This window comes from Macaca mulatta, chromosome 6 (assembly GCF_049350105.2).
Source record: "Macaca mulatta isolate MMU2019108-1 chromosome 6, T2T-MMU8v2.0, whole genome shotgun sequence".
NCBI classification, from domain to species: Eukaryota; Metazoa; Chordata; class Mammalia; order Primates; family Cercopithecidae; genus Macaca; species Macaca mulatta.
Genome location: NC_133411.1, coordinates 71,345,106 through 71,368,168, shown reverse-complemented (window position 1 = coordinate 71,368,168; position 23,063 = coordinate 71,345,106). Strand labels below are relative to the sequence as shown.

General features: G+C 34.3%; 1 protein-coding gene across 2 annotated transcripts in view; it reads right to left on the bottom strand.

Annotated features, from left to right (window-relative positions):
- Nucleotides 1-20,105: 20,105 nt before the first annotated feature.
- The window catches only part of LOC144341317 (uncharacterized), a 356,281-nt gene continuing 353,323 nt past the window's right edge, over nucleotides 20,106-23,063 (bottom strand). For both annotated transcript variants that reach the window (XM_078004425.1, XM_078004423.1), the window contains one exon: nucleotides 20,106-20,381. In XM_078004425.1, coding sequence (XP_077860551.1) covers nucleotides 20,345-20,381 — 37 coding nt within the window. In that variant the 3' untranslated portion in view covers nucleotides 20,106-20,344. The remainder of the gene's footprint in view (nucleotides 20,382-23,063) is intronic.

Here is a 23,063-nt window from a genome sequence, read left to right as displayed (position 1 = left end):
AATATAAAATGAGTTGAATTAAAATAAAGGGTAGTTATACGCCTAATCACCACCTCTGTCTCTCCTAATTATACTAAGTAGACTCCAGTGTTTGAAACAAATAATGTCTGCCTAGACTAATTCCTACGTATCTCTTCTCTTGACACCCATGTCTTTAATGTCAAGACAATCACTATCTCTGTTTCATGTTCTCTTCCTGTCCAGAACTGAACTGAGATAGTGATTGGCAGGGGGGACCTTTAGTCAATAACTGTGACTCTATTAGCAGTTGACATAAAGAATCAACTTTACTTAGTCATCATTTTTTACCAGCAGGATGCAGAGTCTAGTCCTTACATTTCCTGGGCTCTAGGGCTGTCAACACTGTTGTAAATAAATCGTTTGTTTTTCATCAGTAACAGAAGTAATGTCTCCTGCTCTGCTTTTAAAAATTTCTGATCTGACAGCCACTTTGTGGAACTCTGTCTACCTCAACACATTATGTGGAGTCTAATACTACCTTCCCCACCAGAAGCAATAAAATATTGTTAATAAATATATGGACACAAATTTCACATGCCTGCATTAAATCCCACTTACCTTCTAACTCTGTGGCTTCAAACAGGTTACTTAACTATTTTAAAAGGTCAACTATAGAGTTTAATAATAATTTAAGAGGTTAATAATATAATTTACTTTATGAATTTGTTATAAAGATATAATCCATGAACAGTACTAGGAAGAGTTCCTGACATTTGCTAAGAGGTCATGGGATGCTAATAATATGTAAGATGCTCTGCCTTTGGATGCCTAGAGAAAGAATGTATGAAAAAAAGGTGGGATTGAAAAGCAGGTCATTTGTTTCAAGTATCCAGTCATGGTTTATTAATTTGAACAGCTTCATTGTGATATAAATGACATACAGCACAGTGTATATACTTGAAGTGTAAAATTTTGTGAACTTAACATATGTGCATATCTGTAAACCCATCACTACAATCAAGGAAATAAATCTATCCATCACTCCAAATAGTATTTTCATGCCACTTTGTAATACAGCTATTCTTCCCTGTCACCACCTGTCTTTTGTCTCCAGCAACCACTGATATTCTTACAGTTATGACAGGTAAGCTTGCATTTTCTAGAATGTTATGGAATTGAATCATAGTTTTCTTCTCTGTTTTATTCCATTCACATTTCTTTGTGTGGGCATGTGTTTTCATTTATCTTCATTAAGTAGCTACCTAAGAGTGGAAGAAACGTGTTATATGGTAGGTGTATATTTAACTTTTTAAAACATGACAAACTGTTTTCCAAAGTTGTATGATTTTATATTTCAATCAGCGTTACCTAAGAGTTAAAATTGTTCCACACCCTCACCAGCATTTGATATGGTCAGGCTTTTTAATTCTATCCATTATAAAGAATGTACAGCGGTATCTCATTTTGGATTTAATTTGCATTTCTCTAATGACTAGTGAATTTGTGATATTTTTATGTATTTATTAACTATCTGTATATCTTATTTGATAAATGTGTTAAAATCATTTGCAAATTCCTTTTATTATCTTATTGAAGTTTGAGAGTCCTTGATATAATGCAGCATAAGTTATTTATCAGATATGTTTTGCAAATATTTTCTCATTTGCCTTTTTCATTTTCTAAAAAGAAAGTTTATTTGGAAGAGAAAATGTTTCTAATTTTGACAAAGTAAAAATTATGCTTTTACTTTTTAAATTCATAGGTTTGCCAAAATTTGGAGATTTTTGCATCTTAGTTAATGAGCAGATGAAGCTCTGTAGTTTTCTTTTCTTCCGATTTTTTTTTTTTAATCAGGGCAATATTGGTCTCATAAAATTAGTCAGTAAGTATTCCCTTGTCTCCTACTTTCTGGAAAGGTTTGTGTGAGAATAATATTTTTTCCCTTCCTAAAAAGTTTTAAAAAGTATGTTTTAAAAAGAGATTATAGTTTTGATGTCCTATTAAGGAAATATCTTTCCAAGCCCATGGTCACCAAAATTTCTCCTAGTTTTCCTTCTAGACATTTTATAATTGTCCTCTTTAGGAATATGATCCAATGTGAATACATTTTTGCATACAGTATAAGGTAGAATTTGGGGGTTTGGTTTTGGTTTGATTTTGCATTTTTTCCCAGCACCATTTATTAAAAATATTTTTCTGTTGAATTTTCTTGAAAACTGTAGAAAATAAATTGACCATGTATGTGTGGGTCTATTTCTAAAATATTCTGTTTCATTGATCTATATACCATCTCTATATTTATACTAATATGAATGTATTCTCATAGCTTTATGGCTAAGTTTTGGTATCAGTTTATATAAGTCCTATAACTTTGTTTTTCTATTTTAAAGTTTTTGGGGTAAGTATTCTAGCTCTTCTGAATTTCTGTTAATTTTAGAATTTGTTTATTAATCTCTGTAGAAAGAACATGGTGCTCTTTTGTTTAAGATTGATTTGAATGTAGACAACAGTTTGGGAAGATTGACAAAATAACATTGTTGAGTCTTCTAATAAATAAACATAGTTTATATTTCACTTTATTTCTTCTTTAATTTCACTTAGAAGTGTTTACATAGTTTTCAGCATATAGGTCCTGAAAGTTTTTAATCAAACTTATCCCTAATTATTTCATATTTGATACATTTATAAATTATGGTTTTTCTCATTTCAACTTGTAAATTTTTCATTGCTAGTACATAGAAATGCAATTGATTTTTGTATATTGGCTTTTCATCTTGCAAATATTCTAAATTCACTTATTAGGTTTACAGCATTTTTATAACTTACCTAGATTTTCTACATAGACTATTACATCATCTCTGATAATCTTACATCTCTCTTGTAATTCTGTATGTATTTTATTTCTCTTTTTCTTTCTTGTTCTCTTTCTCCTCCCCCCACCCCCACCCCCTCTCTTTCTTCCTTCCTTGTTTTTGTCTTATTGCACTGGGTAATGTTTCTAGTATAATCTAGTAAATTAGAAGTGGTAACAACAGTTATTCTTGTTTCTTCCCTAATATTAGGTGGGAAAGCATTGTCTTTCACCATTAAAGGTGGTGTTAATTGTATGCTTTGCAAAGATATCCTTTATCTGATTGAGCAAGTTCACTTTTATTTCTAGTCCCTTGAGAGTTTTTATCATAAACAGATATTAGACTTTGTCACTTGTTTTTTTCTGAATCTGTTATGAGGGTCATATGATTTTTCATGTTTAATCTGTGAATATAGTGAAATATATTAAATTGTATATGTTAAGTCAAATTTCCCTTACTGGGATAAATCCCACTTGATGAGGAAATATTATTCTTTTTATATATTGCTAGATGAGACTTGCTAAAATCTTGAGATTTTTGCATCTTAGTTAATGAGCAGATGAAACTCTGTAGTTTTCTTTTCTTCTGATTTTCTTTTTTTTTTGATCAGGGCAATATTGGTCTCATAAAATTGGTCAGGAAGTATTCCTTTGTCTCCTACTTTCTGGAAAGGTTTGTGTGGAAGTAGTATTTTTTTCTCTTCCTAAAATATTTTGTTAACTTCACCAGTGAATATTTTTGTAACTAGAGTTTCCTTTGTAGGGATATTCTCAAATACATGTGTTCTATTACTTTAATAGATACAGGAATATTTAGTTTTAATAGTTTGTGTCTTTCAAGGAATTTGTTTCATTTAAGTTGTTAGTTTTTATTGGCAAGAGTTATTCATAAAATCCCTCAGTATCAATTTAATGTCTGTAAAGTATGTTGTGATTATCCTCTTTCATTTCTCCTCTTTCATTTCTAACATTGATTATTTTTTCCTAATTCGTATGTATAGATTCTTCCAAAAAGCTAGCTTTTGGTTTATTGATTTTATCTATTGTTTTTCTGTTTTCTATTGCATGTTTTCTGCTCTTTCAGTGGACTTTGCTGCTCTTTTATTAATTACTCTTACATGCCTTATGTTTAATTTGTGCTTCTTTTTCTTGGTTCTTAAATTAGAAGTTTAGGTCATTTCTTTTTTTTTTTTTTTTTGAGACGGAGTCTCGCTCTGTCGCCCAGCCCAGGCTGGAGTGCAGTGGCGCGATCTCGGCTCACTGCAAGCTCCGCCTCCCGGGTTCATGCCATTCTCCTGCCTCAGCCTCCCGAGTAGCTGGGACTACAGGCGCCCACAACCGCGCCCGGCTAATTTTTTGTATTTTTAGTAGAGACGGGGTTTCACCGTGGTCTCGATCTCCTGACCTTGTGATCCGCCCGCCTCGGCCTTCCAAAGTGCTGGGATTACAGGCGTGAGCCACCGCGCCCGGCCTAGAAGTTTAGCTCATTTCTTTTAAGCTTTGCTAATTTAATTGAAGAATTCTGCAACATTTTCTCTAAACATTCCTTTAGCTACCTACCATGAAATGTGGTATGTTGTGTTTTCATTTACTTTCAGTTCAAAATACTGTCTCATTCCCTTTTGATTCTTTTTTTTTTTTTTTTTTTTGATCCACCAGTTTTTAAGACATTTTATTTAATGTTAAAATATTTTAGATTTCCCATTATTTTTAGTTATTGGTTTCTAGTTTATATTATTTTTATTGTGGTCAAAGAATATACTTTGTTATATTTGAATTCTTTTATATTTATGCAAACTCATTTTTTGACAGATTATGGTCTATCTTGCTACATGTTCTATGTGTACTTGAAAGTAATGTGTACTTGAAAGTAATGTGTACTTTATTGTTATTTGGTTGAGCATTCTAGGTCATTTTGGTTGATGGTGCTTGAGATTACTGTATCATTGTCCAATCAATTATTTAGAGAGAGGTATTGAAATGTTTCTGTAATGGTGATTTGTCTATTTCTGTTTTCAGTTCTTTCAGGTTTTGCTTCATGTATTTTGAAGCACTGTTATTAGCAGCATAAATGTTTAGAACGATTATGTCCTCCTGATCAATTGATACCTTTATCATTATCAAATTATCTTTATCCCTGGTAATATTCTTTACTGGTATAATTCGTCTGGTATAAAATAATTAATTCTATTCTTCTTTGATTGTTAGCTTTGTATATTCATTTCCATTATTTACTTTTAATTAGTTTGTATTTTTATGTTTAAATTTTATTTCTTGAAGAAGGACATAATTGGATCCTACTTTTACATTCAATTTAAAACCTATGTCTTTTAATCAGGGAATGTTGAAAACCATTTAATTTGATCAGTGATATGATTAAGTTAAATCAAGCATATTGCTGTTCGTTTTCCATTTTCACACTTTATTCTTTTTTTCCTTCTTTCTGCCTTATTTTAAATTAATTAATTTTTAAATTTTGTTCTACATCCTTGACTGGCTAATTAGCTTTAACTGTTTGTTTTGTGTTTTAGTGTTTGCTTTAGTGTTTCTAACATCCATGTTTATCATTGTTTAGCTTAAAGTAATGTTGCTTCACTTCACATGTAATGAAAAATCTTATTACTGTATACTCTTCATTCCCCTTTCCCTAAAAAATCTTTGGGCTGTTATCATCCATTTTGCTTCTATGCACTTATATGATAAACTTCAAACTATTATTATTTTTATTTTTAAAAATCAATTATCTTTCAAAGAAACTTATAAATAGGAAAATTTTATTTTATTTTCACAAGCATACTTTTTTCTGTTGATCTTCATTCCTTGAATAGATAGAGATTTTCATCTTCCTGAAGAATTTCTTTTAACATTTCTTTGCAGTGCCGGTGGTGACTTTTGTTAGCCTTTGTATGTGCCAAAAAAAAAAAAAAAAAAAAAAAAGCTTTTTTTTTTCTTCATTTTCCTCAAAAGATATTTTCGTAGAATATGGAATTCTAGTTTGATAGGTCCTTTTTTTCTTTCTTTCTTGACTTTAAAAACAATTACCACAGTAATCCTGACTTGTATTCTTATCTCCATTTTCCTATACATAATATATCTTTTTACTCTTGCTGTTTTTAAGATTTTTTTTTTTTCCTTATCACTGGTTTTAAGCAATGTGATCGTGATGTGCCTTCTTTCCGTTTTTTTCATGTTTCTTAAGGTTGGGGTTTGTAAGCTTCTTGAATCTGTGGTTTATAGTTCTGTGGTTTATAATTCTCATCAATTTGAGAAAAAACTGAAGTCACTATTTTTCATATATTTCTCTGCCCTCTTCCTCTACTTTGGAGTTCTATAATTTGAATGTATTTTAGGTTATTTGATATTTCACAACTTCACTGACACTGTTTATTTTTTTCATTCATTTTTCTCTCTTCAGTTCATCCAGGATAGTTTAACTGATATATCTTCAAGTTCACTAATGTATTCTTCTTCCATTTCTAACCTCTTGGCAATCCCATGCAATGCCTTTTTCCTCTCAGACACTGTATTTTTTCATCTTTAAAAGTCCAGTAATCTTCCATGCCTCTCCTTAACATGTTTGTGTTTTTCTATCATCTTGAGTATATATAGAGTATATCAAAACTGTTTTTCTTGTTTAATAATTGTATCATTTTTGACATTTCATTTTTTTTCTCTTTATTAAGAATATTTTCCTACTTCTTTGAATACCTGCTCATTTTTTTATTAGATGCCAGGTATTTTGAAATTTATTTTATTAGGTTCTACATATTCCATCTCAGTGAAGTATACTTAAAATTTATTGTGAGACACAATTACATCTTTTGAAAAGTTTGATCACTTCAATTCCTGCTTTTTGCTTTGTTAGGTGGATACAGAGTAGCCACTAGTCCAGAAAATAGAAATTCCAGTGCATTAGTTCAGAGCTATTTTTTCCTCTTTAAGAGAAATGTTTCTTGAGCACTCTTATTGATGTCTTGTATATTAACAAGATTATTTTTTTTTCATTTAAATTAGTGAAAACACAAACTATTCCTGGCTCTGAGTGAGCTATAGGAATATTCTGATTATTCCTTTCTGGTGCTTTTTATTTCCCCTAGCTTCAGATAATTCCCTTATGTGAATGTGCTGACCAGCACTCAGCTGAAGACTTTACAGGAGCCATCTGCAGACATTTGGATGTCTGTGCGTTTCTCTTCTCTCCAGTAACCTGCCCTGCAAATTCTAACCACTTTGATTTCTCAGAATGTTCAACTCTGTCCCTTCAACTTAGGCAGATAGCCAGTTGAGCTGTGATATCTGAGTTGTGCTGTGGCCTGGAAACTCTCCAAGCAGTAAGCAGAGCAATCTTAAAGCTCATTTCATTAGTTCTTCTCTCCTAGGTGTTACTATCTACACTGATTTTTCTCTGATACCGGAAACATCATTCTTTTCATATAGTTTTCTGATGGTTCAGTTGTTTAACGTGAGAAACCAAATCTGTGCTCTGTTATTCTATCACGGCTGGAAATAGAAATTCCAGTGCATTAATATTTAAGATAATTATCTTAAATACAGATCTTAATATGTATTCATAATACTGATGTTTTGATTTTACAAATTAATTAAATGTTATAATTTTCATCAGGCTTTCATAATTTTTGCCAAATTCAAATTTTCTTATAATTCATCTTTTAATCTACACATTCTAAAAAATTTTAATAGACATAGCCTACGTCCTTGAAAACATTCTGAGTTGCCGGGCGCGGTGGCTCAAGCCTGTAATCCCAGCACTTTGGGAGGCCGAGACGGGCGGATCAGGAGAGGTCAGGAGATCAAGACCATCCTGGCTAACACAGTGAAACCCCGTCTCTACTAAAAAATACAAAAAACTAGCCGGGCGAGGTGGCGGGCGCCTATAGTCCCAGCTACTCGGGAGGCTGAGGCAGGAGAATGGCGTGAACCCGGGAGGCGGAGCTTGCAGTGAGCTGAGATCCGGCCACTGCACTCCAGCCTGGGCGACAGAGCGAGACTCCGTCTCAAAAAAAATAAAAAAAAAAAAAGAAAACATTCTGAGTTTGGGTAATACAGAAGTGAGCAAACATATGCAGTCTCTGATCTTATGGAACTTATATTGTAGCTGTAAGATGTAGATAGAAATTAGATATGCAAACACAGAAATAAAATAATATAATGATATATGCAACAAAGTAATAGAAAAGTGCATAAAGTCAGAAGTGGCATTGAGGTGGGTGTCATATTAGCCAGGATGATGAGTGAAAGCCTCTGTGATGAGGTGATATTTAAATAAGGTGATAGTTCACCTAAGAACTAAAAGGGTGTGGGGTGAGCTTTGTTAATAACTTAGGAAAGCATGTCCAGGAAGAAAGAACAGCAAGTCAAAAAGGGTGCTCTTGTAAAACAAACAAATATATATGTATATGATTATATAATATATAAATTATATATTGTATATAGAGAGAGTGAAATGGAGTTAACAATTTTCAGAATAAAATAAAATGGTACTGGAGAGGTAGGCAGATACTAAATTGCAGAGCCTTGTAGGTTGTGATTTAGGCTTTCAGGAAAGCAATCTAATATATGGAATGGATTCTAAGGGCAAAAATGGAAGCAAACATACTAGTTAGGAAGCAGATGCAGTAGTCCAGATAAGCAGCCATGTTGGCTTAGTCTTGATGATAAATAGATTTTTAAAATACCTTGGAGACATCAGCAATCAGATTTGCAGGTAAAGTCTACATGTAGGGAAGAGAAGGGTGATTTGAGGTAAAGAGATGAATTAAGGAAGAGTTGAAGATTTCTGCGTCTTTGACTTTGAAAGATTGGGTACGTGGCATAGCTTGTTACTGAAATGGGGAAAGTAAGAGAAGCAGGTATAGAAGAAAAGTAATAAATGTTCTGTTTTCAGTGTGTTAAATTTCCAAGTGGAAATGTCAAGTAGGTTGTTGAATGTGTGTTTGGACCTCAGGGAAATGCCAAGACTGAAAATAAAAAAACTATTCATTTGGCATTGTATAATTTCATTTGCTTTTACCTGGTGACATTGTTCTATTTGAGAAATATTTGGCCTGCGTCACTTAGGACCCCAATTACTCACCTTTCAGAGGCCTAATGGTATCTCGAGCTTCCAGGCTACAGTTAAACACAGGCGGGGCTGGAGTGCCCTCTGGTGGACAAACTGACAAGGCTTAGGTTAGGACACTGGAGTATGGACAAGCTAAAATAGGAATTAGGGACTTAGCACACAAGTGATAGAAGAGACAACCGTAAGAGCATAACTACGTGAATTGGGTTAGCTGTTAAGAAGATACATCCAGTAGCTAAGTACAAGTAGAAAAGGGAGAATGCGTGTTGTGAGTAATCGAACTGCTATTCAATTCTAGCCTAATTTTATGTGTAGAATGCAGTCCCAGTTTTGAGAAATAGGATTTTTTTAAGCAAAGTCAGAAATCTATACCATTATTTAAATGTTTTTGATTTGTAACCATTAGCTGCTATTCAGATTGAAAGCACTATATACTGTAAATTTATGCAATAAAAGATGTGTAGATAAGATGGGTGGATTGTAGCCATGTCAGTATCATGGTGGCCATACTCTACAATTGCTTTGCAAGATGTGACTACTGGAGGAAACTAGGTAAAGGGTCCATTGGATGTCTCTGTGGTTTTTCCTGCAACTGAATATGAATCTATAATTAGCCCAAAATAGTTTAATTTTTAAAATTAAATTGTCCATGGGTCAAATTAAGCCCAGGGACCACTAGTTTGCAACTTTTATCTCAAGGAGAGAAGACATACACAGTGGTGCAGTTTAAAAATGGGGTCACTAAAATTCTATAGAAAACAATGAAGTATTTATTTGTCGGCATAACAACCAAATCTTAGGAACATCTATAATGAGTAAATGGAGCTCCTGCCCTTTGCCCTCCAACACTACAGGAAGAATGGACAAGATGGCAAAATATGGGCAATTGTTTGGGGAATCCAGAGAGGTTGTAAAACCAAATTCCAAGAAAGTAAATACTGCTCTCTGGTTCTCACCTGCCAATCTTTGAAGTGATGCCTTATGTAAGAGGAAAGTTCGTAATCCAGAAGGCATGAATGTACCACCCTCTTTGTGGATGAGTTACTTATTTGACTAGTTAACAAAATGGGAGAGCATGGTTTAAATGGATTACCTGTTTATAGATGAGACAACTGGGAGGGAGACCTTTCAGAGCTTGAGAAAACATAGAGACATCCATTTATTTTATTGTAATTTACTCATAAAGAGGTGTTCCCTCTGTGTTTAATTTAGAGAATACACACGGTCTTTTCTTTTAACCTAACGATGATACAAAAGCAATACACATCCAGGAGAAATTGTACTTCACATTTTGAATTTTGATCTTTCCTTGGGCTAACCATATGTGGTACAATATTCTTTCTGGATCCTGGGTGGTGGCAGTGAGCCACAGCTCCCAGGCAGCCACATAATCACAAGGGTCAACACCAGTACTCCACAGTGTACTGTGTTGCCAGATGATTTGTCTAACTGTAGATAAGGTAAGTGTTCTGAGCATATTTAAGGTGGGCTGGGCTATGCTAGGACATTTGGAGGGTTAGGTGTATTAAGTACATTTTCAACTTACAATATTTGAAAACTTCAATGGGCTTATTGAGTTTGTCAGGATGTAGCCCCTTTGTAAGTCAAAGGGCATCTGTACATGATACAGTTTTTTTTTTTTTAAATGGACCTAGTTTCTTATCTTTAAAATTATAGTATTGCAATCAACTTCAAAAAACATCAAATGTTTTGCAGGAATTGCATTTCTTGATTCAAGAAATTTATCCTGTTGCTCATTATACAAGTTCTGTGCTACACATTGCTCAGACAGCTTATACTCTTTACCGCATTCCTAAGATCAGTAATTATGCCCATCTAAATGATTAGTGCAGAAGGAAAGGAGAGGAAGGGAGGAAGAACAATTTGCAGAGGAGTCAGCAAGAGGTCTTGGTAATGGAAGCTAATGAACTAGAAAACTTTATTTGAAATTGTCATCCTCAATAGCACACCTTCCAACCCAGCAACATCATCATAGATATGGGATTGGGGTTTGATAATTAGTCACACTTTTTCTTCTACCCCATGATTTGACATAGGCCAATGGAAAAGTAGACATTTGTAACAGACATATGGAAACCAAATATCCGCACTACCACTTAAAAGGCTAAATTATAAATTAGATGAGAGACCATATACTTTTTCCCAAGTCTGGCTATTGGAATTGTCTGTTGGATAGCAAATGTGGGTCTGCAGAGTTGATGCAAGAAACTAGAAGTGTTTATCCAGTTATAATCCAGTGGCAGAGAGAAGAAGATAATGGGGGAAGGGGGAAGGTAGAGAGGGGAAGAGAGAGAATGACACCTCCATTCCAGGACAAGACAACCCAAAGTAAAACTGTAAATATACAACATCTGTCTTAGAATAGCCTCATTTAAAAATATTTTAAATTATTCTATATATGTTAATCCAGAATTGTGCTTGGCTTTGAAATACAATCATAAACAAGATATAGTTCTTGTACATAAAAATTCTACAGTCTAGAAGAGCTAGAAATAGACAAGGTAAAGATATACTTACGATCTGAAATAACTATATAAATTATGTCATAATGACATAATTAATAACATGCATAATATAGCATGAAAGTAAATATATTAAATGTTGAAATAAACATAATTATGTTCTTTAATAAATATGTACTTATATATATACGGGTATATGTAGTACAAAATAGGTCTGAAAAGTATTGAATTTAAAAAACAATAATACGATTTTTAGTTGGCCAGATATGTTTTGTTGTATTTCTTTATTTTTTATTTATTTATTTATTTATTTTTTGAGATGGAGTCTCGCTCTGTTGCCCAGGTTGGAGTGCAGTGGCACGATCTTGGCTCACTGCAACCTCCGCCTCTTGGGTTCAAGTGATTCTCCTGCCTCAGTCTCCTGAGTAGCTGAATTATAGGTGCATGCCACCATACCCAGCTGATTTTTTGTATTTTAGTACAAAAGACTCTCTCTGGAGAGTAATAAACTCTAGCCATGTCCTAACGGGGTTCCAGGGGATTTCGTCGTGGATGTTTACAACATTCCTTTCTTTTTTTTTTTTTAATTTAATTTAATTTATTTATTTATTTATTTATTTATTTATTATTATACTTTAAGTTCTAGGGTACATGTGCATAACGTGCAGGTTTGTTACATATGTATACTTGTGCCATGTTGGTGTGCTGCACCCATCAACTCGTCAGCACCCATCAACTCGTCATTTACATCAGGTATAACTCACATTCCTTTCATGGGCTACTTTTTTATCTTGGTGAATTGCCTGAAGCCTAAGTGTCCAACCCCTGACCAGGTGTCCCTCTCACAGGAAACTTGTTTATCCTAAAAGACACCCTGTGGCTTTTTCTGACTTGTGTCTCATTCATTCCTGACAAGATAGCCACTCTCTAGGAGAGCCCTGACTGGGAGAGAAGTTAAATCAGTATGTGTCAGTCAAGTAAGAAGAGGCCATACAACAAAAACACATAACATAACAGAAAGTGTATTATTCTCAGATCCATGAGAGTAGAGGGATGCCTCTGAGAGTCAATCAGAGGTCACAGGGCAACATGTTCGACCAGCAGGTGGTGGCGGGGCGGGGCGGGGAGAGAGAGAGAAACAAACAAACAGACAGACAGACAGACAGACAGACCTACAGGCTGAGGCCTTACTGGGATCCAGGATGTTACCCCAGCAAGTTTCCCACATGGAGTTCTAATTGGTGGGTGTAGAGCAAGCAGGTGTGAGTCGCATGTGGTGACTGATCGGGAATGCTCACTGCAGCATACCTGCACACTGAGTGGGGAGAGGAGTCAGTGAGGTGAGTCAAAGAGGTTATATCTGCATATCCCATGGGGAGTTGGACACCAAGAGGTGGTTACTTAAGGCAGATATCTGGATGGACCACACTTAGAAATCAGAAAGAGCTAGAGAAATGAAAACTCTGTCAAGAGTGACTAAACCCTTCTTCTGGTATGCAAAGTTAAACCTAGGTTCAGAATAGATGCTGAGACAGCATAAAACTGTAAGAATTGACTGAACATCTCATTCTATGGAGGAAGAGACTGGCTTCTTTCTTTGAAGTAGATTCTTCCTTTATTCTGATAGGGGAAACTTTGTTGATATCTTTTACCCATAAAAGAGAGGTAAAAAACCAGCTAAATCAAAATGTCAATATTCTGTTCACAACAGTGTGAAGACAGTTGTCTCTGAACGTATAATCCGGGTATTCACAGTTCCCAACACTCCATATTGTCATACATTTGTTGCTCGACATATCATTTTGTTTATCTGATCTCAGCAGACACTTGAGTTTTGCCTGTGTTACTGTTATTGCCTCTCTCCGTTCTTGGGGAGGCCCTGAGAAAGTGACAGAATCCAAGTACAGGCCCTTCAGTCTTCAAGTATGTGCTCTATTTAGTAATAAAAATGAATATATATTTAGAACCAATCTTCCCCTACAAGGTTAATTTTTTGTTCCTAAATCTAGATTCCTGTCATTTTTCTTAGGTTATTGAGTATTCGTAGGTCTAAACAGTTGTTTAAATTCAAACCCCTGTCTTTTCAATTGTGAGTTTGAGAAGGCTTCTATCAGAAACCCAGTCTATCCACTTTGATTTTTTGTTATTCATCTTCAGAAATTTCTCATTTTAAAAGGAAAATCTCCTTCCCCACTGTCTGTATCCCTTTTTTAAAAGTCTATTTTTCCTTCAGTGGCAAAATCTAGTCCTAAAATGCTCTTTGAACTTAAGCATATGAATTGTTATCATTTTCTTTTTGTCAACAAACATGTAAGCTTAAACTCCCATCCTGAACCGTAAGTCATTGGTAACTAAAGCTACTAAAGCCACAGTCTAAATTATAAATCTGGGAAATATTGATACCTACCTACATTTTACATAATTTTCTCCTGGCAAATCTCCATCTAAAGTATCATGCAGGTCACTACTTGTCACTTGTATAGTTGGGTCATTTACTTTCTAAGTGGCTTAGAGACCCCAAATGTGACATATCCCATGGAATGAATTGTATTTAACAAGAGAGGCTGCCATTTTTTAGTTCCTCTGACTTTTGGTTATGGATTGCATGTCTTCAGGCTGTGAGCTGAAAAAACAGACTTCAATGATGTGATAAAATGAGATCAATGATCATTCCAGCTAAAGGAATAAAATTCTAAATCAGCAGCAGCCAAGCTCAGTCTTTAGTAGAAAGACCCCTCTACTATGTTCAATTTATTAAGATGTCTAACACAATCAGGCCCCCCAAAAATTATTTCCCCCATCAAACTGCAAACTGCAAAGTCTATCCTCTACTTCTTTCCCTGGTGTGGAGATTGAGTGTGCCCTCAACAAAGGTTACCCGAGTAAGTACATTACAAAAAGAAAAATGGGAGAAACAAAATCTGTGTGGTCTATAGTGATTTTTCTCCTTTCTTATCTTTCGTCTTTGTAACTTTGTTAATCTTTCTATAGTAGATATTTTTTAAGTGAAGTAACAATTTTGTATGTTAAGTAAACATATTAGTTGCTAGATACACTTTAAATCTATTATTTGGTTGATTCAATAATCATTCAATAGAAATACTTACTATGAGTCAGGGATATCAGAGAATAAAATAAATAAAAATTACTATCTTTGTGAAGTTTAAATTCCAGAGTAGGGAATAATAAAAAACAAATATATATAAAACATTTTTATTGTTTATTAAAATATATCAAGTATGCTGAAAAAAACAAACAGTAATGAAGGAAGCTAGCTTGAAATTTTAAATGTGGTGTCCATGGAAGGCTTTGTGGAAAAGAGGCTATATGCGCAAAAACTTGAGGAGATTGAACACGTTAGCAAAGTGGACATTTGGAGGAAGTTACTCCAAGCAAAGGTAACAGCTACTACAAACACGATGAGGCCTGACATCAGTGGGGAAGTAGGGAGAATAGGTCTTAGCATCCTCATTTTTGACTGTCTTACTGAACATTAGCAACTACACCAAGAATATGAAGAGAAAAAGTGATGTAACCAGAACTCACAGTTGGACTGCCATGTTCCAGTCTTATTTTGCTCTTTTTGTTAATTAGACAATGCCCTAATAGATTCCTTTGGCTCACCTGTATTGTACTTTCCTGAATGAAGAAAAGACAAAGCAAACAAAATCACGTCAATTTATTTATCTCTATTAGCAATTCAGGAGACAATTGGGAGCAGAAGAAATAGTTACAGAAATTGTGATACAGATGCAACTGTAGAGCTCAGGAGGTTGCTTCCACATTCCAAGTCCAATTGGAGACAACCTTTCTATCCAAATCTGACACCAGAGTCAGGTACTATATTTTCTGTATCCCACTAGATGATACCATTACAATGTCAGTTTCTCACTAGAAATATGTTATTTATCTGGTGCTAAAGATTACATAAAGACTTGGAGTTAATAATTTACCATTGAAGGAATGTTACTTGGTCAGCACTGTGCTGTGTTAAAGGACAAAAATGAACATTAGTGATTATTAAAAGATTGAGGCTCACAGGTATGTACAAACTCCAACTTCAACATAGAAGTCCTACCACATGATTGGGATACTTGTGTTATTACAGTGAGGCCAGTGGAGAAAAGTCCTCTCTGACCAGGTCAAAATTTGTTAAAAACGCAAGGAGTACTGACTTACATTCTTAGTTTATAGAGCAACTTTTAATGTTAGACAAGAAGAGGGTCTTCAATGACATATTTAATCTAGTACCCTCTCTTTCCTTTGAACTTTACAAAAAAATTCCTTTAAAGTCTGTGCCAGAACACGATATGGGTGACATTGAACTCCAAACTACTCCTCAAACAACATTCAACCTCCCCACTAACCCCCAAGATGAAGCAGACATCCTCTCTTTACATGGTAAACCTTATCTGATACATACCCAATTAGGCTAATAAGTAGAGTGTCTCTGTGCTCAGTCCTGAAGATCAGCTTTACCTCTAAACTGTCTGAGCATTATTTTTCCCTTAACCATGTATAAATATAACTGCTAGTATCTATGTAAGTCCCTCCGAATTTTCAGTGATTCATTCTCACTCTTATACCCTAGGTATCAATATTAAGTAATTTTGCTAGAAAGAATTTATAGTTGGATGCACATTGAAGCCACAAGCTAATGTAACCCTCTTAAGAGTAAAACATTTTACCTTCTTTTTATCCTCCTTTTTCCTCTGCTGATGGAAGAACAGAGAGGAAAAAAGAAAACAAAACCTTTTAAGCTTCCTGTCAATTATCTTTTATCTGCATCTCTTTCCATTGGTTATCTTTCTTTCCTCTAGCTTGAGATTATTACATTTTTGAGAGAGAGAGAGAGAGTATTTGGAACTGGTTCCATGCAATTTACTGTTAGAGTTGGAGTTTATGAGAAAGAAAATAGAGTGAAGGGAAATATTCTTTTTTTTTTAGAATTTCTATCTTATATAGGAAAAAATGAAAAACAAATTCTATTTCTCCATGTTTGTAAACATGAAGAAATATTTCTGAAGTTACTCTGTGATATTTCTTTGGGAATGGGAGTTTTACTTTTATATACTCAATATAATCACCAATATTTCTTCAAGGTATCATCTCATATATGCAGGAGTCTGAAAATTCTCAGTCCACCTAGCACATTCACATTGTTTTCAAAGCAGTTTTTATATTGCTTTTAAACAATACAGTTCTTAATGTTTATAGCCACCTTTTCCAAATGCATTCAGTAACCGAGTTCAGGAACACTTAATTATGCCATTGGGAGTTTTATCTTGGCCGAACATTAGTATGCAAATTTGAAAGGACACCCCCCTCAGCAGAGAGTTTAATTTTGAAGCTGTGAAGTAACATTCTAACTTCTGTTTTATTCCTGTTGCGTTCCCAAATCACTATGACTACAGAAATGTGTAAATCTTAGTTCCAATAAATTCAGAGAATAGACATTTGAGCCTTTAAGTCCTTGGGGAATAATAGTGAATGCATTAACTGCTGCTACAACAAGTAATTATATCCACACAATTCCATTTCTTTTGGTCTGGCATCAAAAGCTGCTGAGAGGCAAATGTCGATAGAGGAAAACTGCTTTCTTGAGTGGTAGATCTATTTACACAGTGATGGGTTAGTCAGTGTCAAAGAGTTCTTGCAAACTAACATAAATGCTTTAACTGAAAGAGAATGTTGTACCTGTTTAATAACTTGATATTAATGACATTGAATCCTATTGAGTTTTCGTTTTTAAAGGTAGACAATGACAGATTTTGAAAGGTATCAAGAATAGCACAGAATCCTAAGCAATGAGAAAGACTGTCTGACTTTTCCATCAACACATTAAAACTGTATCATGTGAATCTACAAAGCAAATCATCCACCTCTTGGTTTCTTAGTGTTGTGACTTAAATACTGGTAAGGCAGAGACTGGGATGACTTTCAAAATCTTATGCAATGTTAGTGGGCTCATATTCTATGGATGTTGCTATCATAGAAATAGTTTGTTTAACCTTAAAGCAACATGTGTATTTTGTTATGATTGCTGTGGTTTTGGATTTTGCATTTGCTGTTCTCTCTGCCTGGAACACAAGTCTCTCAGGCCTTTGCATGGGTGGCTCCTTTTCAGCATTCAAATCTTTGCTTGAATGATACTTTTTTAGAAAGCACATCTCTTCTAACATATGAGGTACATTCACTAACTTGCTTTATTTTGTGCTTTATATATGTATTAAATTATCAGTGATATTTGGTTACCTGATTGTTGCTTATTTTCTCCCATTATTTCCCCTATTATCAGTTTTATTTACTGTTATATCTCTATAACTCATTCAGTGATTGCTCAACAGTGGTGTTGAATGAAAGGAAAAATAAAAGAAACCAAACACGCCAATATGTGTTCAAATCCAGTAATCTTTAGGGTACAGTTGTTTAACACTTGGCTTACATAAAATGGCACAGGAAGAATATGTTCAAAAGCTTTCTGTTTTATGTGAGACACTGACTCTTTAAAGTGGCTTATAATGATTCTCCCAAATATAACATTTTAGAATGAATTGTCTATCTTATATAAGTTTTCATTTGTTCAGAAATGGCCAAATTACCAAGTGACTTTGCAACTATTGACTAGTTTTTGGTTAGGATGTTGTTAATGCTTCAATGCTCAGTACATAAATGAGAGCCTTTTTTGACTTGTACATGAATTCAGGCTTGAGCCGCAGAAACTCAGGTCTGAAGGACTGTATGTGGAAAACAATGACCATAGAAATTACAGGTTTGTCTGAAACTCTCTGAAGCTGAAGGTTTTAAACAGATAATAAAATATTTAAAAAGAAAATAAAGCCTTTCTAAAAGAACTATTATTGGGCAGCTCTTTCATCTGGGAGATGATGATTTTCTCTATTTATGAGCAGTTTACTACTTTTGTGGTTTTGCATTGTTTTATTTTTTCATAAAAGACAGTGACTTGAGAAGTTTCAAGGGAATTTTCCCTCTTATCTGACAAATAAGAAGGCCTGAACTAAGGTAGAAATGTCAGAATTGCCATCCCAGAATTCTTAATTATTCATTAATCTTCTTGGGTTCGATATTACTAAACAAGTATGTGTACACACAGAATTACACCCATAATTTTAGCCCCTTGTTTGGGCAATCTGGGAACTCATTAAGAAAGCACAACCAAATTGAATTATTTCTCCCTCAAAGACAATGCAGTAGTTGTGCTGAAGACCTATTTACTCTCTGTAGTGCAGGATTAGCGATAGTGCCAATGTAACACATTAATCATCAACTTATGGCACCAGTTCCAGGTGCTTCTATCATTTGTTATTATAATATTTTTGAGCAACTTCCGAAGAATATCATAATCACAAAATGAATACCATGTTTCAGATTGCTCTCATGAATAAAACTGGTTCTTTCCTAAGCTAAATGCACTCCTGAGGTAGGTACATCCAAAGCCACAATGATCTTTTCCTGGATCCTACATCTTTTCCATGCTTGAAATTGCCATTTGATATTTCAAGATCATTCATTTGGCAAGAAACTGATAAAGGATGAAAATGGATAAAGCAGGAGACTTTTGGCCTATAAAAAGTAAAAGCAGGATTCTCAGTTCTCGCCTGGCATTTTCAGTAATGCTAGCAATAGTTGGCAACTAGGCAACACAGTACCTTATTATATTATTGCTATTATTCTTTTAGCTTTGTAAAAAGGTAACCATTTTGGTTGCTGCAATTACAGAGAACATTCTTATTTCACAGCACAGTGTTGAACTGAGCTTTCTGCTCCATTGAGAGCTGATAGGAGTGTGGTATTTACATTTTCTTCTTTAAATAATAGTGCAAAGAAGTTATCAGACTGTGACTTTCACAGTACAGGGCATAGGTGATTATTTTGGGGTCTATGATTGGAATTCCAAACAGTAGGATCCAGGCACAGGACATGGCACCTACCAAATCACTTGTTTATTTACCCTAAATTATTAGAATTGTATCTTTTTTTATGAGTATTTTTGCCTTTGTACATGTTATCTACATTTTTGCCATATTGAATTGAAAGCATTTCCATTTTAGTTTGCAATTATAGGATGAACTCTTGAAAAATGTACCCAGGGATTATATAATATTAATATAATTCTCTTTTAGTGTAAGAACTGATATGCATTCATTTTAATAATAGTAGCAATGCTTCAAGAAACTTTCACACAAGGAAAAGAGATTCACTTTAAAAACTCATCAAAGTAAGACAAATTCATGTCGAGTGTTTTTTCCCAATTATAATTGATTTTTGTTAAAAAGTAATCATTTTTCCTGACACCTTAAATGTTTTATTTTTCAGTAGAATAAGCTAACTTTACATATAATATGAACAAATTAAGTTTTTAAGTTTTAGACACATATTTGGGAAAACCTCAGCAAACTCTGAATCTAGATTGGTGATTGTTTACAGTAGATATATCCCATAATTACAGTGAAGTTTTTCCATTGCTAAGGCTGATAAAATATACCAAACTTCTAAAATCCTGACTGAATGCAAGAATCAGCTGATTCTGAACTTCCACTCTGCTTTCTAGTTTCTCTAGGGGATAATAGTGACCAGGAAATGATAGACTTTGTGCGTAGCAGTGCCAAGGTAAGCCTTTCTAATTCTGACTCAACTCTCTTGCAGAAACCAGGGAACAGCAAATGGTTTTCAATAGTGATAGCTAGGGAAGGGACAAAGAAAGAGCAAACACACTTTTTTTTTTTTATTTTTTAAACTAGTTAATAGGAAAAAAAGAAATTGGACAAAGAATCAAACAATAATTTAAAATACAACACTAGTTGCAGTCAATTCTTCTCCTCCAAGATGATCAGATAAAATGAAATTGAGTCAAAAGAGGAAATTCTACCAAATACACTTGGAACTACACATGAGCTTAGAAGATAACACTTAAATGCCTGCACGTGTTGTGGCCTCTTCACTGAGTTACAGATTGTTGATCCTGGAACAGCAAATTAATAGACTGTGAAAGGAAAGAATAACCATGAGATGAGATGGCTAATACATCAGCAACCATTAGGATCAAAACAAGGAATAACTATTACTTCTTACTTTCTAGGATGCTAAAATCTTCTAAATTTCAAAACAGAACACCTTTACTATGGCAGTCGAGATGGAAAAAGATGCACGTCTAAGAGCAATTTTTATGACACCCTTCATTTAAATAGAGATTTGGGGAGAACAGAAACAAATACTAGAGGTGAAGAGTATTTTGGCTTCTGTTTTCTAATGTGTTGGGAACAACTTTATTCCTCTTTGAAGTAGTAATAAATCTTGCCATTCTAAATACAGTGGAATTCAGTTTAGGGAAAAAAATTGTCAGAATTTGATGATAAATCCTTGACAGCAAGAGTTGTTTAAAACCAAATAAACCTGATGACTTACATGAATTTTATTTGAGATACGTGGCTATTAGGAAAAAGGCAGAGGATTATCCCCCAATTTTTCCTTTATTCAGCTATCAAGCAATCTACAGACTCTGCTTTTTATAATAGGAAGAACTGTGACCAGTCTATTCCAGGATTTCTCCCAACTCTATTTGGAGAAATAGCTTGGGTCCTGGCCTGAAGCTCTCAGAGCTTGAAGTGTTTATGAGTAGTTCAGTGATTAAAAATGCTAGGTAGGTCTTTCGTTTTAGCAATTCTGAATGCTAGGAAATAATGGTACAATATCTATTAATTCTTCAAGAAAAAAATATGTACTTCATAACATTTTTTCCCAGAGGGAATACAATTTTTTATGTACCCTTCTTGACAAAAATATAAAGAGAATCAACTTCAGAGAAGCAGGAAGTGAAACCTCAGGAACAGAAAAGAATGGAAATGTCTCAAACCCTGATAGTGTTGGTAGCAGGAGGATGAGAGATGATAGAGGATGAATTTATCACAAACAGCCTCAAATTTTCAAATTTCCCTGGATCTGTGTCTTTTGCTGTGTAACTTTTCAGTGCTCTTACATTGTGGCTGGGTCATTCAGCCCTCCCTCTTTAATCTAAACTCAGCTATGTTGTATGTTTTTGGGCAAAAGCGTTATATACATGTTTGTGTATATGATTTTTCTTCCCATTCTTTCTCTACCTATACCAACCATATTTGCCTATACCCTCTGGGAAAATTGTTATGAGCAATAAACTTTTAAAGTATATGTGTATACACATACACACATATATATACACATACATACATACGTACTGTGTTTGTGTGTGTAGATAGAGACTGAGCGAGTGATAGACAATAGATAGATAGAAATTGTGTTAGGAGGTGGGCAAATTTGCATAAGTATAGGCAGAATATAGAATGAAATTCATAGAATTTTATTTATTTGTTGAATTGTTATATATACTCAGAAGTTCAAAGACTAAGTTAGTTCTCTTGAATTTCTTTATTTTTTAAATTCTAATTTTAAAGAAAAATATTTATAACTTACATGACCTAGTCAAAATTTAGGCTGGTATCTCTGAAATAAGGAAATGCCTGTAGCACTAATCTCTTTTCTGAAGAACTACACAGCCTCCATTTGCAGTTACAAAGTTAACAGATTATTTTTTCTCAATTAACGATGGCATCAACAAAGCTTATCTCCTCTTAATACCCTTTTAAAGAAGATTAAAAGTTGTGTAGAGGAAATCTAAATACAGGGGAAATCTTAGCAAGTCAAGCATACATTCTATTAGCGTTACTAAAAATTTTAATTGTAGGAAATATTTAGAAACAGAATTTGTTTTATAATTTTATAAACAGAAATATCAATAATAATTAGAGTTTAAACAAGATCATAACTTTGAGTTCATAAAATAGAGTTTGCCTTCAACTTGAAAGATTCTATTTTTTCTCCCCATTCTTTCTCTGCCTACGCCAGCAATATTTGCCTATACCCTCTGGGAAAATTGTTATGAGCAATAAACTTTACAGTTATTAATGATTGATGAAGAATAAAGTATTGATGGTAGAGCAAGTTAACTTTTAAAAGTAAACATATATGTTATTTACTTTATAGGTTAGTAACACAATATATTATTTGCTATATCACCATCTCCTTAGTGGATTTCAGCCTAATCCAGAAAATTTGTAATATAATAGTGTATAATTACTCTAGAGGCTTGGGAAATAGTATATGAAGGTGCCAAATCTAAAAGTGGCATAAGCTGTTATGATGAAGAGATCTATCAATACAATTTCTTGATCAAGATAAATAGGTATTGTGCTTGGTAGTGGGCAAATTAGGGTAGGTACAGGCAGAGTATAGAATGGAATGCATACATTATTCTTATCTTATGAAACAATTCCAAGATACAAAGCTCAGGGGTAGTAGAGAGAGACTCCGCTGTCATTAAAATGGGGCTCCTGGCTGTGTGTGGTGGCTCACGCCTGTAATCCCAGCACTTTGGGAGGCCAAGACAGGTGGATCATGAGGTTATGAGTTCAAGACCAGCCTGGCCAAGATGGTGAAACCCTGTCTCTACTAAAAATACAAAAATTAACCCGGTGTAGTAGAAGATGCCTGTAATCCTAGCTATTCAGGAAGCTGAGGCAGAGTATTGCTTGAACCCAGGAGGTGGAGGTTGCAGTGAGCTGAGATCATGCCACTGTACTCCAGCCTGGGTGACAAAGTGAGACTCTGTCTCAAAAAGAAAAAAAAGGGGCAG